Source organism: Macrotis lagotis, chromosome 5 (assembly GCF_037893015.1).
Source record: "Macrotis lagotis isolate mMagLag1 chromosome 5, bilby.v1.9.chrom.fasta, whole genome shotgun sequence".
NCBI classification, from domain to species: domain Eukaryota; kingdom Metazoa; phylum Chordata; class Mammalia; order Peramelemorphia; family Peramelidae; genus Macrotis; species Macrotis lagotis.
In genome coordinates this window covers 266,405,801-266,419,267 of record NC_133662.1, presented here as the reverse complement: position 1 = coordinate 266,419,267, position 13,467 = coordinate 266,405,801, and the positions used below count along the sequence as shown (strand labels likewise).

Below are 13,467 nucleotides of genomic sequence, written 5' to 3'. Positions count from 1 at the left end.
AAAGTCAAAAGATTTTTAAAAAGTACAAAAATTAGAGCAAAGATAGGATGTATCCATAGTTATAGACCACACAAAATCCAATTGACCTCCTGTTCTGGGAGAACTCGGCAGCCCTGAGTGAGACACATAACAGCTCTGATGAAGCTGGTAAATGAAGGTCAGCTTGCTGAAGTCGGGGCTGGGTATGTGATTTTTTTTGGAGTGACCACAAGGATGGGGAGTGCCTACCAAAAGAAGCAAACAACAAACTCAGGACAATGCCATTGTCACTATCAGGAAAAGTGTCATGCCACCATCATTAGTGTTTATGCTCCTACCATGAGGAACTCTGATGAGGTCAAAGAAAAAATTTATGAAGAGCTGGAGACCCTTATCATCAATGCATTGAAAGGGAAAAAAAATATAATTCTGGGTAACTTTAATGCCAAAGTAGGCACAGACTATGAGACATGGGCAAGGAGAACTTGGAAGGAACGGAGATGGAAACAGCAACAGCAGTGGTCACTTGCTACTCCTGAGCTTCTCATCACCAACATTGTCTTCCATTTACCTAAACACAACAAAACATTATGGATGTACCTTCATAACAAACATTGGCATTTAAGAGACTATGTCATTGTAAGGAGAAGAGACAAACAGGATGTGGAGTAAGAAAGGCGATATGGTGCAGAGTGCTGGACTGATTATTATCTTCTCCAAGCTAAATATTCATAGGCAACAAAAGCAGAGGCAAAAAACTACTAGAAGACTTAATATCAAAAGATTAGAGTACTTCTCCCAGAAGGAACAGTTTGTTGCTAACTTGGAGGGAAAGTTGAGTCAACACACAATTATCAACAGTGCAGCAGAAAAGGAATGGGCAGCTTTCAGAAATTTAGGTAGAGTACCAGATATACTCATTCAGACCAGAAGTCTCATTATTAGCCAGATTGGTTTGATGGAAATAAAGAACAAATTCAGAAGTTGTTAGAAGAAAAAAATGAGAACTCCACAGCATTTACCAAAAGGATGGGTTTATCCATATCTAAGAGGGCAGTATTTAACTCCTTCAACAGTAAAGTGCAAGAGAAGGTTAGAAAGATACAGGATTCTTGACTCAGCAAGAAGTTAAATAAAATCCAGTTTTATGCTGAGGGTAACAATCCAAAGCACTTTTATGTTTTCTGAAGGTTATTTATGGGTCAAAGACCTATAATGCATTTCAATTACTTATTGCTGATGGAGTCACTTTGATTAGTTGATTAGTGATAAAGACATGATCCTGGAGAGATGAGCTGAACACTTCCTTAATGTTTTCAACAGATCATCATCAATCAAATCATTGGACATATTCCCTTGATCTTAACTTCCAATTAAAGATGATGTTTTGAATGTCACTAGGCTACTCTTATGTGGCAAAACATATAGTGCTGATTCTATTCCTGCTGAGATTTACAAGGCAGGGAATCCACTCCTCATACACAAGTTGACTGAAACTTCCTTAGTTATATGGAAAGATCCAGAGTTCAATGCCTCCATTGTCCATCTCTATAAAAGCAAAGGGGACAGATTGTCTGAGTCCTCCTTAATAAGCTGATCCTTTACCTAGAAAATGGTCATATACCTGAGAGCCAATATAGCTCTAGAAAGGACTGAGAAACAAACAGGCCATATGATATATACAGCCCAACAACTCCAGGAGAAATGCCAGGAACATAATAGCGGTCAGCACACAACATTCATAGATCTGAACAAAGCTTTTGATATTATCTTTGATACTTTGAAGGCTTATGGAAAATTTGGTTGCCTGGAGAAGTTTATCTATATGGTATGCCAGTTCAACAATGGCAAATTCTTGCACTTTTGCAGTCATCAATGTAGTGAAGCAGGGCTAGGTGTTTGCTCCCATGGTTTTTGAGTATGATATTTTTATATCATTTTGTCATATGCTTTCAGAAAGGATGAAAATCAAGGTCAGTTACTATGTTGATGATAAATTATTTAACATGAAAAGTCTATAGGCCAAGACTAAAGCAGATGGAGGGTTGATGCCTGTTTTTTCTTTTTTGGTGTTTCTTTGAAGATGATTGTGCCCTCAATGCAACCTCTGAGGCTAAGATGCAACAGAGTATGGATCGATTCTCTGCTGCTTGTGCTTATTTTGGTCTAACACCAAGAAAACATGGTGCTCCATCAGCCAGTGCCACACCAGTTATATATGGAAACATTGGTTACAGCAAATGTATAAGTTTTGAATGCTGTGGATAATTTCACTTACCTGGGCAGGGTACTTTGTAAGGAGGTACACATTAGTAATGAGGTTGATACACACATTGCCAGAGTGTGGGGGGCTCCAAAGGTAAGTGTGGGGGGAAAACTGATTACCAAACTGAAGGTCTACAGAGCCATTGTGATGACCTCGTTGCTATATACCTGTGAAACCTGGATAGTCTACCAGCATCTGACCAGGAAACTGAATTGTTTTCTGGCAAAATAAGAAATTGGACACTGAGATCCTTTCTGGAGCCAAACTACCAAGCATTCAAATTCTAATGCAGACAGTGCAACTCTAGTGGGCTGGTTATATTGTTCAAGTGTCAAATACTTTGCCAAAAAGACTATTTCTTTGGAGAACTCACACAAAGCAAGCACTCACATGGCAGGCAGAAAAATTCTCCCAAGGTCTCTCTCAAGAACTCTGGAACTTACTGTGCAACTTGGGGACCCTGACATGAGTTGTTCTATGAACAAAGCAGAATTGCAGTAGAACAAAAATAATACAAGTCATACAAATTTAGAGCCATCTCCATTCTAGATGTTCACATGGTCTATTTGTGCCCCACCTGGGGGGGTGGGAGCATTCTGAGCTCCTACTGCTCTTGCCTCTAACATAGTGCTATCACTTTGGTCTTCTTCAAGAACAGAGGACAAAAACAACCATGTATCTTGCTTATACCTAGTTAATATATGCCAGACTGGTTTTCCCTTTCTTTGAATCCCCAGTCCTTGCACAGTGCCTGATAGAACAGAATAATTTAATTATATTCATTGTGATGACACAGACTTGGAAATTAAGGGCATACCCATCAATTGGGAAATGATTGAACAAACTATGGTATATGAATGTTCTGTAGGAAGTCATGAGAGACTGGACTTTAGAGGAACATTGAAAGACTTACATGAGCTGATGCTGAGTGAGGTTTGCAGACGGATAACCGTGAGAGACCTGCTTTGGACAATGCCATCCACAATCAGAAGAAAAAAATCTAAGGAGTCCAAATGCAGAGCAAAACATACTATGCTTATTTTTTAAAAACTTCTTTTATTATTTTTCTTTCTTTCTTATGGTTTCCCCCTTAGTTCTAATTCCTCAGTCACAACATGACTAATATGGAAATATGTTCAACACAACTACACATGTACAACTTTTACCAACTTTTTGCCGCCATGAGGAGTGGGAAGGGGAGAAAGGATGGTAAAAAAATGTGGAATTCATCAACTTATGAATGGATGAATGTTGAAAACTAGCATGGATCTGGAAGAACTAAATAAAAAAATTTCAAAAAAAATCTCTGTTTCAAATCCAAGGAGTCTATTTAACATCCCTGAAGCTTTCTTAGAGGTTTCCAACCACTGGGCTTTGGCTCAGACCTTACCCTCTGTCTACTGAATTGAACTGAACACTTGCTAAGGTTCTCTCAAGGCCTACTACTGTATATGGCCTAGGACTTGCTCCCCCCGCCCCCACTGCTGGCTTGAGCTCAAGAGGACATTCTGCTGGGCGGCTGGGGTGGGAGAGAGGGCTCCTCTGGGGAAGGATGGCACATCCCTTTCTCATTCAGAGGACCTAGGGCTGAAGGGTCCTCTGATAATGACACAGAAGATTTGTCTTCTGCCAAGATTTCAGAGGAGCCCAGTTCTCTCTCTCTCTCTCTCTCTCTCTCTCTCTCTCTCTCTCTCTCTCTCTCTCTCTCTCTCTCTCTCTGTCTCTCTCTCATGCACACACACACACTCCAGTAAACATCCCAAAATAGTACTGGACTGAATAACAACGAAGAAATTCAGAGAGGAGCTAAAATAAATGCCTTCATTGGACACAGCCACAATCCTCTGGGCAATAGGAAAGAGATTGTGCCAGAAAAGCCTGTGTGACTACAGGAAAAAAGATGGAAACCTGCCAGTATAGACCCAAGACTCCTCCCAGAGGCTCTGAAGCCTCTAAGTCTGGGGGCTCAGACAAGAAAGCTCCAGGGAAGATAGAAAATGACAGTTCTGGGGCACTGGTGGCCCTGGTAGTGCTAGCAGCCCCCAGACCAGGGTAGTAACCTGTAGGAGGGGACAAAGAGAGACATACAGGAAGAAATGCCATGCCATCATGGGAAAAATTTATCCAGAAATTTCAATATAATAATCCAAGTAAATACTGACTATTCCCCACCCACTCCTAGAGTTAGGAATCACAGGGCACAGGACCTGAATATCCCAGATAAGTCAAGCAAGTGGAAAAAAGTTCCTAAGCTTTTTTTTTGGTTTATTTTGCAGTGGGGTTAAGTGACTTGACTAAGGTCAGACAGTTAAGTAATCATCAATATCTGAGGTCATATTTGCACTCAGATCTGGACTCCAGGGCCAGTGCTTTATCCACTGTGCCATCTAGCTGCTCCACCTAAGCTAAGAAAGAGCTCAGAGATTTCAAGAACTAGAGAGGAGGGGTTGCTAGGTGGCTCAGTGGATAGAGCACTGGCCCTGGAGTCAGGAGGACCTGAGTTCAAATCCGGCCTCAGACACTTAATAATGACCTAGCTGTGTGGCCTTGGACAAGCCACTTAACCCCATTTGTCTTGCAAAAACCTAAAAAAAAAAGAACCAGAGAAGAGGAGGAAGAGAAGAGAATCTCAGAGATGGGGGAGATCCCAGGCAAACCCATTCCAGGGAGACATGGTAAGATGGGTACCAGACTTTGATTAAAGAATCCAGTGCATTGGTCATTTTGGTCTCCATTTCTTTCTTCACAGAATCATCTTAAACTTAAAAAACTCTCTAAAATGAAGATATTAGAAATTTCCCATCAAATCAGAAAGTGAGAGAGAGAGAGAGAGAGAGAGAGAGAGAGAGAGAGAAAGAGAACATAAATGATAAAGAAAGCAGAGACACAGAGAAGTGACTAATAAAATTAAACCAGGCCAAAGTTTTACTTTTTACATGAAAACTCACCATTCCTAGAAATATCATTTCTTCTTCCTTTTCCTTTACAGTTTTCCTAAATTGGATGAATGAGCGCCACAACTGGATTAGAAACAAGAATTGTTAGATCAATGGGTTTGTCAGAATAGAAAAGAAGGTTACCCATAACTATGCCACCACCCTTCCTCCCAGCAGGCATGTTTCTTCCAAACTGGTGATGAAGTCAGAAAGTTTCCTCCTCATCCTGGATGGTAGAACTACATTTTTTTTCCTTTCTTTTTTTTCTTTTTTGCGGTAAAACTTTCAAAGGAGGAACACCTCATCCCACAACTGATTTCATTATAATTAGCAGTCATGAGACCTTTGGCCCATCCTACTGTTCAGTTTTAGCTAAACTTTCTTTGATTTCATTATGAAGGCAGTTACTGTGAATGAAGAGTTCATTGACATGAGGGAACCCTTGTTGAGAATTTCTTTTCCCTAGGCCAGCAGACTCTTCATCAGTAATGATGACAGAATAAGAGAGACCTTGATCTGGGAAGCAAAAAGTATGGTTCCGAGTTTTGGGAAAAAAATTCTATAAAAGAAACAGAGTGACCCAGTGGCTACAGAGCTAATAATGGCATTAGAAAGATGTGGGTTCAAGTCCCACTTCTCACATACCCTGAGTAGGTCATTTAACCTGGAAGACACACGAGAATCTCTTTAGTCCATTTATAATGATAAAGGGAGTTTGTCATCAGATTAGTTCCAGTTCTTAGGACCATATATTTAGGGTAGGAGGAAACCTTAAAAGCCATTAAATCAAATTTTTTTCAGTTTATTCAGATTGGTGAAATTAAGAAACAGGTTAAGAGAATGTGACTTCCAGGGTCATGCATCTAGAAAATGTTCTTGTACCTAGGTCTTTCTACTTCCCAGTCCAGTGCCCTCTCCATGAAACCATGGTAAGCTGTCACTGAAGATTCCTACAAATAAATCTCAGGTATAGAATCCCTCCATTCCTCCTTCCCCCAAAAAACAGTTCTAGGGACTGTTTCATATTAAAGGTCATATTAAAATCTCAGTTTCTGCAGTATTTTATATTCATTCATCAAATCTCAGCATCTGACCCTTATTAACAAATAGATCTCCCATGAAAGCTTAGCTAACATCAGCCAAACAGCATCAATGTTCACTTAAGAAATTTGAGGGGAATACCTCTGAGGTGCTATCTTTCATATCTGTTTAGAGAAACACTTGACTATTTCTCCTACACATGGCTAAGCCTCTTGGAACTAAATCCAGGGATATTGTAAGAGGACAAAGGGTATGTTATCACTGAGTGCTTGGCCCAATCATTTCTATTCATAGAGCAATCACTACTAGTGAGTTTCCAGCTGGCCCAAGTCAGCTCCCCAGATGTCCCAACCTGCAAACAAATTAGCACCTTTTGAATTCTGATGGCAGCGATGCTGAAGTCTAGAATATTTTCCCCAAGAAGTCGGGCTTGTTTTTCTCTAACATCTTGACGGTAAATCTGCCGCATAAAGGTGGCTCTCAGGCGGCCTTGGCGAGCTCTCTCTGCAACCTGGATCATCTTCACGGCTTCTTCCAGGGGCATGACCTTTACATGCAGCTTCTGCAATGGATAGTAGATGATTCCTTTATGAAAGACACTGTCCACCAGTAATAATTTCAGAAATTACCATGACCTTTATTCTTGAAAGGATAAAAGGTGGGAAAATAGTATCCCACCCCCAAGACCAAAGAACATTGATCACTTTTTTTTCCCATTGACTTGAGCCCAGAACCAAAACAATCCCATTTCCAGGTAGGATGCATGTGGATGTTCTTACATCATCCCTGATCAGCCATCTACAAAAAGGTTCAGCAAAAAGTATGGGGAAATGCCTATTGATAAAATTCATCAGTGGAGGCCCTTCATTCCAGGAGGATGGGTAGTAAGCAAGAATGGAGTTTTGAAGACACAAAGAAAAATGGCTCAATTTAAGAAGAAAACCAGGTGCTGTTGGGGGGAGGGAAAGCAACAAAATTATACAAAGAGCTCACAAAAAACCCTTAGATTTTAAAAACCATGCCCAGAAGATGGAAGCAAGGCAAGGTAAGAGAAGACAAATTCCTCCAAAACATGGTACAAGAGACTAAGAACACGTTAGGAGGATGAGATCTCAAAATAAGTTGGGGCTGGTAAGAAAAGAGAGGGAAAACAAAGAAAGTGTTTAGAAATCCCTTCCGTTTTTAAAGGAGGCCCAAGAAGGGATCATGATAATTGACAACAGAGGGGAGACAGAGATGCTCAATTTTCATTTGGATTCTGTATTTTCTTCCCAGATGATGAGATTTAGACTAAATAGGACAGTACAATATAGCTAACAAGAAACAGGTGGGCCAAAGTCAGCTTGAACCAACTTATAAGACCTGATTGTTAAATTTTCAGTATGAGCATTTGTACCTTAGAAAGATGGCAGAGAGAAGCCAGGAAGCTGCCTAAAGCCTTCCCACTTTCCTTTGGAAACAATGTTAAATCAAGTCCTGGCTCAGCAGGCAAGTGGTACAGCTGACCAGCAGGGAGGCCTCCAACCCCAGCACAGAAGGCAAACTGTGATCCCTGGCACTCTGACACCCTGGCATAACAGGTGGGACTGGACCAGATTATTCCAGCTCGGTGGGCAAGCCATCAGCCCCAGAGGCCCCAATGTGGAAAGCCAGGGACCAGGTTCCTGGTTCCCTCAACACGAGAAGCCTGGGATTGTGTCCTCTCTGCCCCAGGAGCAAAATTCAACTGCTAAAATGAGCAATAAAACCAAAATGAGCCCTGACCATAGAAAGTTACTTTTGGGACATGGAAGATCAAAACACTAACTCAGAAGACAAAATGCCTACATGTGAAGCTTCAAAGGGGCCTCTGAATTGGTGTCAAGTCCAAAAGGTCCTCTTGAAAGAATTCAAAAAGGATTTTAAGAATCAAGTAAGGGGGCAGCTAGGTGGTACAGTGGATAGAGCACTGGCCCTGGAGTCAGGAGGAACTGAATTCAAATTTGGCCTCAGACAACAAATAATTACCTGGCTGTGTGACCTTTAGGCAAGCCATTTAATCCAATGCCTTGCCAAAAAAAACCCTAAGAAAAAATGAAATTATCATGGAAAATTGTCTTGATATCTTAGAACCAGAGGGTGAAATGGTCTAGAAAGAATCCACTGATCACCTCCTGAAAGAGATGAAAACTCAAAGGAATAATGTATCCACATTCAAGAATTATCAGGTTAAGGAGAAAACACTGCAGGCAGACAGAACAAAACAATTCAAATATCAAGGAGCCACAATCAGTATTGTGCAGGACTTAGAGGCTTCAACATTAAAGAACTGGAGGCTTAGAATATGATATTCAGGAAGGCAAAGGAGCTTGGAATATAAGCAAGAATCAACTACCTAACAAAACTGAGCACACTTTTTCAGAGGAAAAGATGGACATCTAATGAAATAGGGGATTTCAAACTTTCCTGATGCAAAATCCGAACTGAACAGAAAATTCAGTCTTCAAATACAAGTCTCAAGAGATACATAGAAAAGGAAAATAGGAAAGGAAAAAATGTATTATTCAGTAAGACTAAATTCTTTACACAGGAAATGACATTTTTAATTCTTAAGAACTGGATCTCCATTAAGGCAGTTAGGAGTGTGTGTGTGTGTGTGTGTGTGTGTGCGCGCACACACACACACACACACACACACACATATATATATATATGTATAGACAGAGGATGTGCATATAAGTTGATTTTGATGTGATGAGATTAAAAAACAATAAGCTGTGAGAAAAGAATTTTCCTGGGAGAAAGGAAAGGGGGGAGGCTGAATATGGCAACTTACATCATATGAAGAGCCACAAAGGACCTATAATGGTAGAGGGCAAGAAGGGAAGGGGGTAAGCATTGCTTGACTCTTATTTCAGACCTGGCTCAAAGAAAGAATAACATACACTCAGTTTGGTTTAGAAATTTATCTTACTTTATAGGGAAGTAGCAGGGGAAAGGGAAAAGAAAAGAAAAGGAGGAAAAATGTTAACATTAACACAAATGTGTTGTGCCTACATTTTCCCCCAGAGACCTGGTTGTTAAACGTATACCAGCACAACCCTTGACTGATATCCCAAAAAAATAAGGTTATGGCAAAAGAGTACCCAATTCTTCTTGATAATTTCAAGTCATGTGGTCCAATGAATAACTTCCTCAGGTTCTGAAAAACTAAGAGCTGTGACTCAACCAGGGATATCTAAAAGATCATGGAGAACAGAAGAATTTCCACAAAATTGGAAAGATTCAGGAGTCTAGTTTAAGAAAAAGGGAAAAGAATGGAATCTACAAACTCAAGGCCAATGAGCACAACTTTAATAACATAGTCCAGAAATTTCTCTGGAATTACAAAGGTCATGAGGGATTATTAGAAAAGGAATTAGTGGACACAAAGAGCAGAATTTCTACCTAACAATGATTCTCATGGCGTCATGTCCTTCTTCGAAAGTTACTTAATTGCTGGGATGAAGTAAGGTACAAATATAATTTACTTAGATTTTAGCCAAGCATTAGGACAGAGCATTTCAAGATATTCTTGAAGTAAGGGTGAATTGGTCAATACAAGTATTCTAAGGATTTGGACCAGAGTGGTTATAATTTAAGAATAGATATTGATGGTACCATGGCAACTAGTTTTCTTCAGGGATCTGTGCTTAGCCCTGTGTGGTTGAATATTCTTATCCGTGATTTCAAACAAGGAGATAAAAAATATGTCAAACTAGAAGATGACATTAAAAAAGGTAGGGAATGAAGGTCCAAGGAGATTTTGTAGGGCTAGAGAACTTGACCCAATGGAATATGATCAAATTTAATAGGGAGAGAGTTAAAAAACTTACTTTAGAAGTCCAAGATAGAGGAGACAAGACTAGTCAGCATTCTGTCTGAAAAAATATGGGACTCTTGCTGACTCCAAAGTTAAAGACATTAATAGTAATCTATGGCAGTCAAGAATGGATGCAATCTGAAGCATGGTATGGATAGACAGCAGTCTGTCTGAAAAGAGTTTTTTAGTGCACTACAAGGTCAACAAGAATAAGAAAGCCAAGACAGTGAAAAGAAGAAAGCTACATTGAGAGAGAGAGAGGGAGGGAGGGAGGGAGAGAGAGAGAGAGAGAGAGAGAGAGAGAGAGAGAGAGAGAGAGAGAGAGAGAGAGAGAGATGGTGGTGGGCCAGGAAAAAGAAGTGAGAGTCCTCATCAGGTAACATCTGGAGGACTGTATGTGCTACTTAGGTTTCAGCTTTTTAGGAGAATGTGGGTGAATTAAAGAGGGCCCATAGAAGGGCAGCTAGAATGCGAAAACACTTTTAAAGAAAGGTAGAAGGAACTGGAAACTTTTAGCTTAGAGACTAGAAGATGACAGAACATGATAGCTGTCTTCAAAATGTTGAGGAGTTATAATATGGAAAATGAACTAGACTTCCTGTTTGGGCAGAGAAGGGAATGTTTACCTAGGACCTCCTAGGTGACAGACCTTGTATTAAGTACGCTTCTTTATTACAATGATCTCATATGAAAATGAGATAATGTTTGATCTCTTAGGATAGAATTAGGAGAAATGAGTAGATGCTGTAAAAAATGGGAAATTTGTGCCTAATGTCAAGAAAGACTTTCTAATAATCAGAGTTATGCAAAAATGGAATGGGGCATCTTAGAGATGGTGGTGAAAGATTCCCTTTTCATTTAAGGCCACTTGATATAAAGGAGAGGGGATAACTTTTCCAGGTATCAGCTGGGATCCTTGAGATTCATTTCAACACTAAAATTCTTTTATTTTAATCTAGGGTCTCAGAACACCATTTTTTATCTGGTAGTTCACTTTTGATTCCTTCCTTTCTCTTCTCAAATACCTTCTGTCGGCCAGAAAGAATAATGGAAACACTCTATATTCCCTCAGCTCTCTGGCTGGGATTCTGGTTTCTTGCCCGCAATTTCAGAATCAATAGGATTCTTTTCATGTTCCTTACAGCTTTATTACCATTCCCACATGAATCACAAGAACTGGACTATTAGCATCCAATCTGGCAAATATCCAGTACACCTTAACCCAGAAAAATAGCCTGTCACCCAGCTGGTCGTGACCAAAGCAAGATGGTTATGCCAAATCAGCCCAGCCTTCGGAGAAGGATCACCTACCCAAACCCTCTGAAAATACTGAAGCTTAATAAGTATAGAATGCAGTCCACACCTGGGTGTCTCATCCTATTAAACAAAAGGAGAAACCCTTCCTTCTTCCTAAGTTCCATCTGCCTCCTTAGCAGCTACCTGTTCCAGAGGGCCATCGATCTGGAGAGTTTTCCTGTCATTTTCTAGCTCGTATTTTTTCTGTGCTTCAACCTCCTGACATAAATTTGAATCCCCTTTTTGAAAATTTTAAGTATTCTTAACTTTCTACCAGGAACATTTTATTCCTGTTGATGCACACTTCAACCTTTATAAGCTGGACAGAAAAAAAGCCTTTTTCCTTAGCACCTTTGGATTCTTCTCCAGCAGGAAAACCACTGTTGCTTAGTAAAAGTTTATGTAATTCTTATATAATATATAGGCATATGTAAGCTTGCCCTTTGTTCTCGAAGACCATGACAGGGAGGTGTTGCCATGAAAAGCACGTGAACTGGACTTGAGTGAGGGGGTGCTGGGCTAAGTCCCCAGCCTCACTTTCTCCTCCAGAGTCATCTGAATTCAATGATCAGATAGGAATCAGGACGACTGGAGATGGCCCTGGATGCTAGTAGAAAGTGTCTGAGGTTGGATTTGAATTCAGGTCCTCTTCATTTCAGGGCTGGTACTCTACATACTGCACCTATATACATAATATGCACATAGGTATACACATGTGTCTACATGGTGATGATGGACATGTACATTACAACTGTATTACACTGCATATGTAATATAGATGTTTATATATTATATAAAATGAAGATATGTGCTATCCACTTAAATAGACATATACACATATATGGACATATGTTGTGTGTGTGTGTGTATGTGTACATTCCCTATAGAAGAAATGCAAAGATATGAAATCTTTAAGGATCACTATAAGAATTTTCTCCTATGTGCCAAAACTGAGCTCCTCAGGTTATTACCTCTGTGGCTAATGACCACAGACCACTGTTTGCTTACTGGACACATTTTATGGCCTAACATCTCTGTCAACAGGCCAGAAAATACTGGGGTAGGGTTGTTTTTAATAGTGTTTTATTTTTCTTTTTAAATTAAATTTATTTATTAATTATTCCAACTATATGCAAAGAAAATTTTCAACATTCGCTTTTAGTAAGATTTTGAGTTCCACATTTTTCTCCCTCCTTCCTTCTTCCCCCATCTTAAAAGTGAGTAATCTGATATAGGTTATACACATGTGAAAGGTGAATCAGAACAAAAGGGAAAAAATGATGAGAGGGTAAAAAAAAAATAAAAAGCATCAAGAAATATTTTGGGTTTTTTTGCAAGGCAATGGGGTTACTCGACTTGCCCAAGGTCACACAGCTGGGTAATTATTAAGTGCTTGAGGACAGATTTGAACTCAGGTCCTCCTGACTCTAGGGCTGGTGCCTTATCCACTGTACCACCCAGCTGCCCCCATAAATAAATTTTTAAATGGAAAATAGTAATCTTTCATCTGCATTCAGACTCCATGGTTCTTTCTCTGGAGATTGATGGTATTTTCCATCACAGTGGTCTTTTATTTTCAAGAAAAGTTGGCATTAATATTTTTTGTTTTTACTATCACCTGCAGTTTCCATTGGGATACATCTCCTCCCTCTATAGTCATTTTTTCTTTCCCATTTATCTATTTTTCTTCTAATTTTCTGGATTTTCTCCTTTGTGTATCCTTTTTCTGTCTGCAGACAACTCACCAGGTGCCAACAATCAATCATCAAGAGACTTGTTTATATTCACTGCCAAACCCAAATCCAAAAAAAAAAAAACGCCAAACCCACCAAAAAAAAAACCCCAGCAAACCGCAATTATCTTCCAGGTCTTCCAAAGAATCCAACGTTTAGATACTTCCTGCCTCTTCCCTCCTTGCTTCTTTCTTTCTAAGCTCACACAGGCTGCAGCTGCTTTGGGGTTCTTCCGACAACAAGATATCCCTATTTGTTACAACCTTGGAACACTGACAGCAATGGACAACATCATCTCATTTGTCCAGGCCCAATCATTGTCAGTGTTTCCCAACAACATCTGCTAAATTACATCATGACCTAATCATTAAATTC

The 13,467-nt window shown here is 39.8% G+C and overlaps 1 protein-coding gene across 1 annotated transcript in view; it reads right to left on the bottom strand.

Moving 5' to 3' along the window:
- The window catches only part of DRC11 (dynein regulatory complex subunit 11), a 212,450-nt gene that overhangs the window by 181,070 nt on the left and 17,913 nt on the right, over positions 1–13,467 (bottom strand). The window contains exons 3-4 of the mRNA XM_074190128.1: positions 6,593–6,807; positions 5,194–5,265 (exon numbers count right to left, since the gene is read on the bottom strand). Of these exons, the coding sequence (XP_074046229.1) occupies positions 5,194–5,265; positions 6,593–6,807 (287 nt within the window). The remainder of the gene's footprint in view (positions 1–5,193; positions 5,266–6,592; positions 6,808–13,467) is intronic.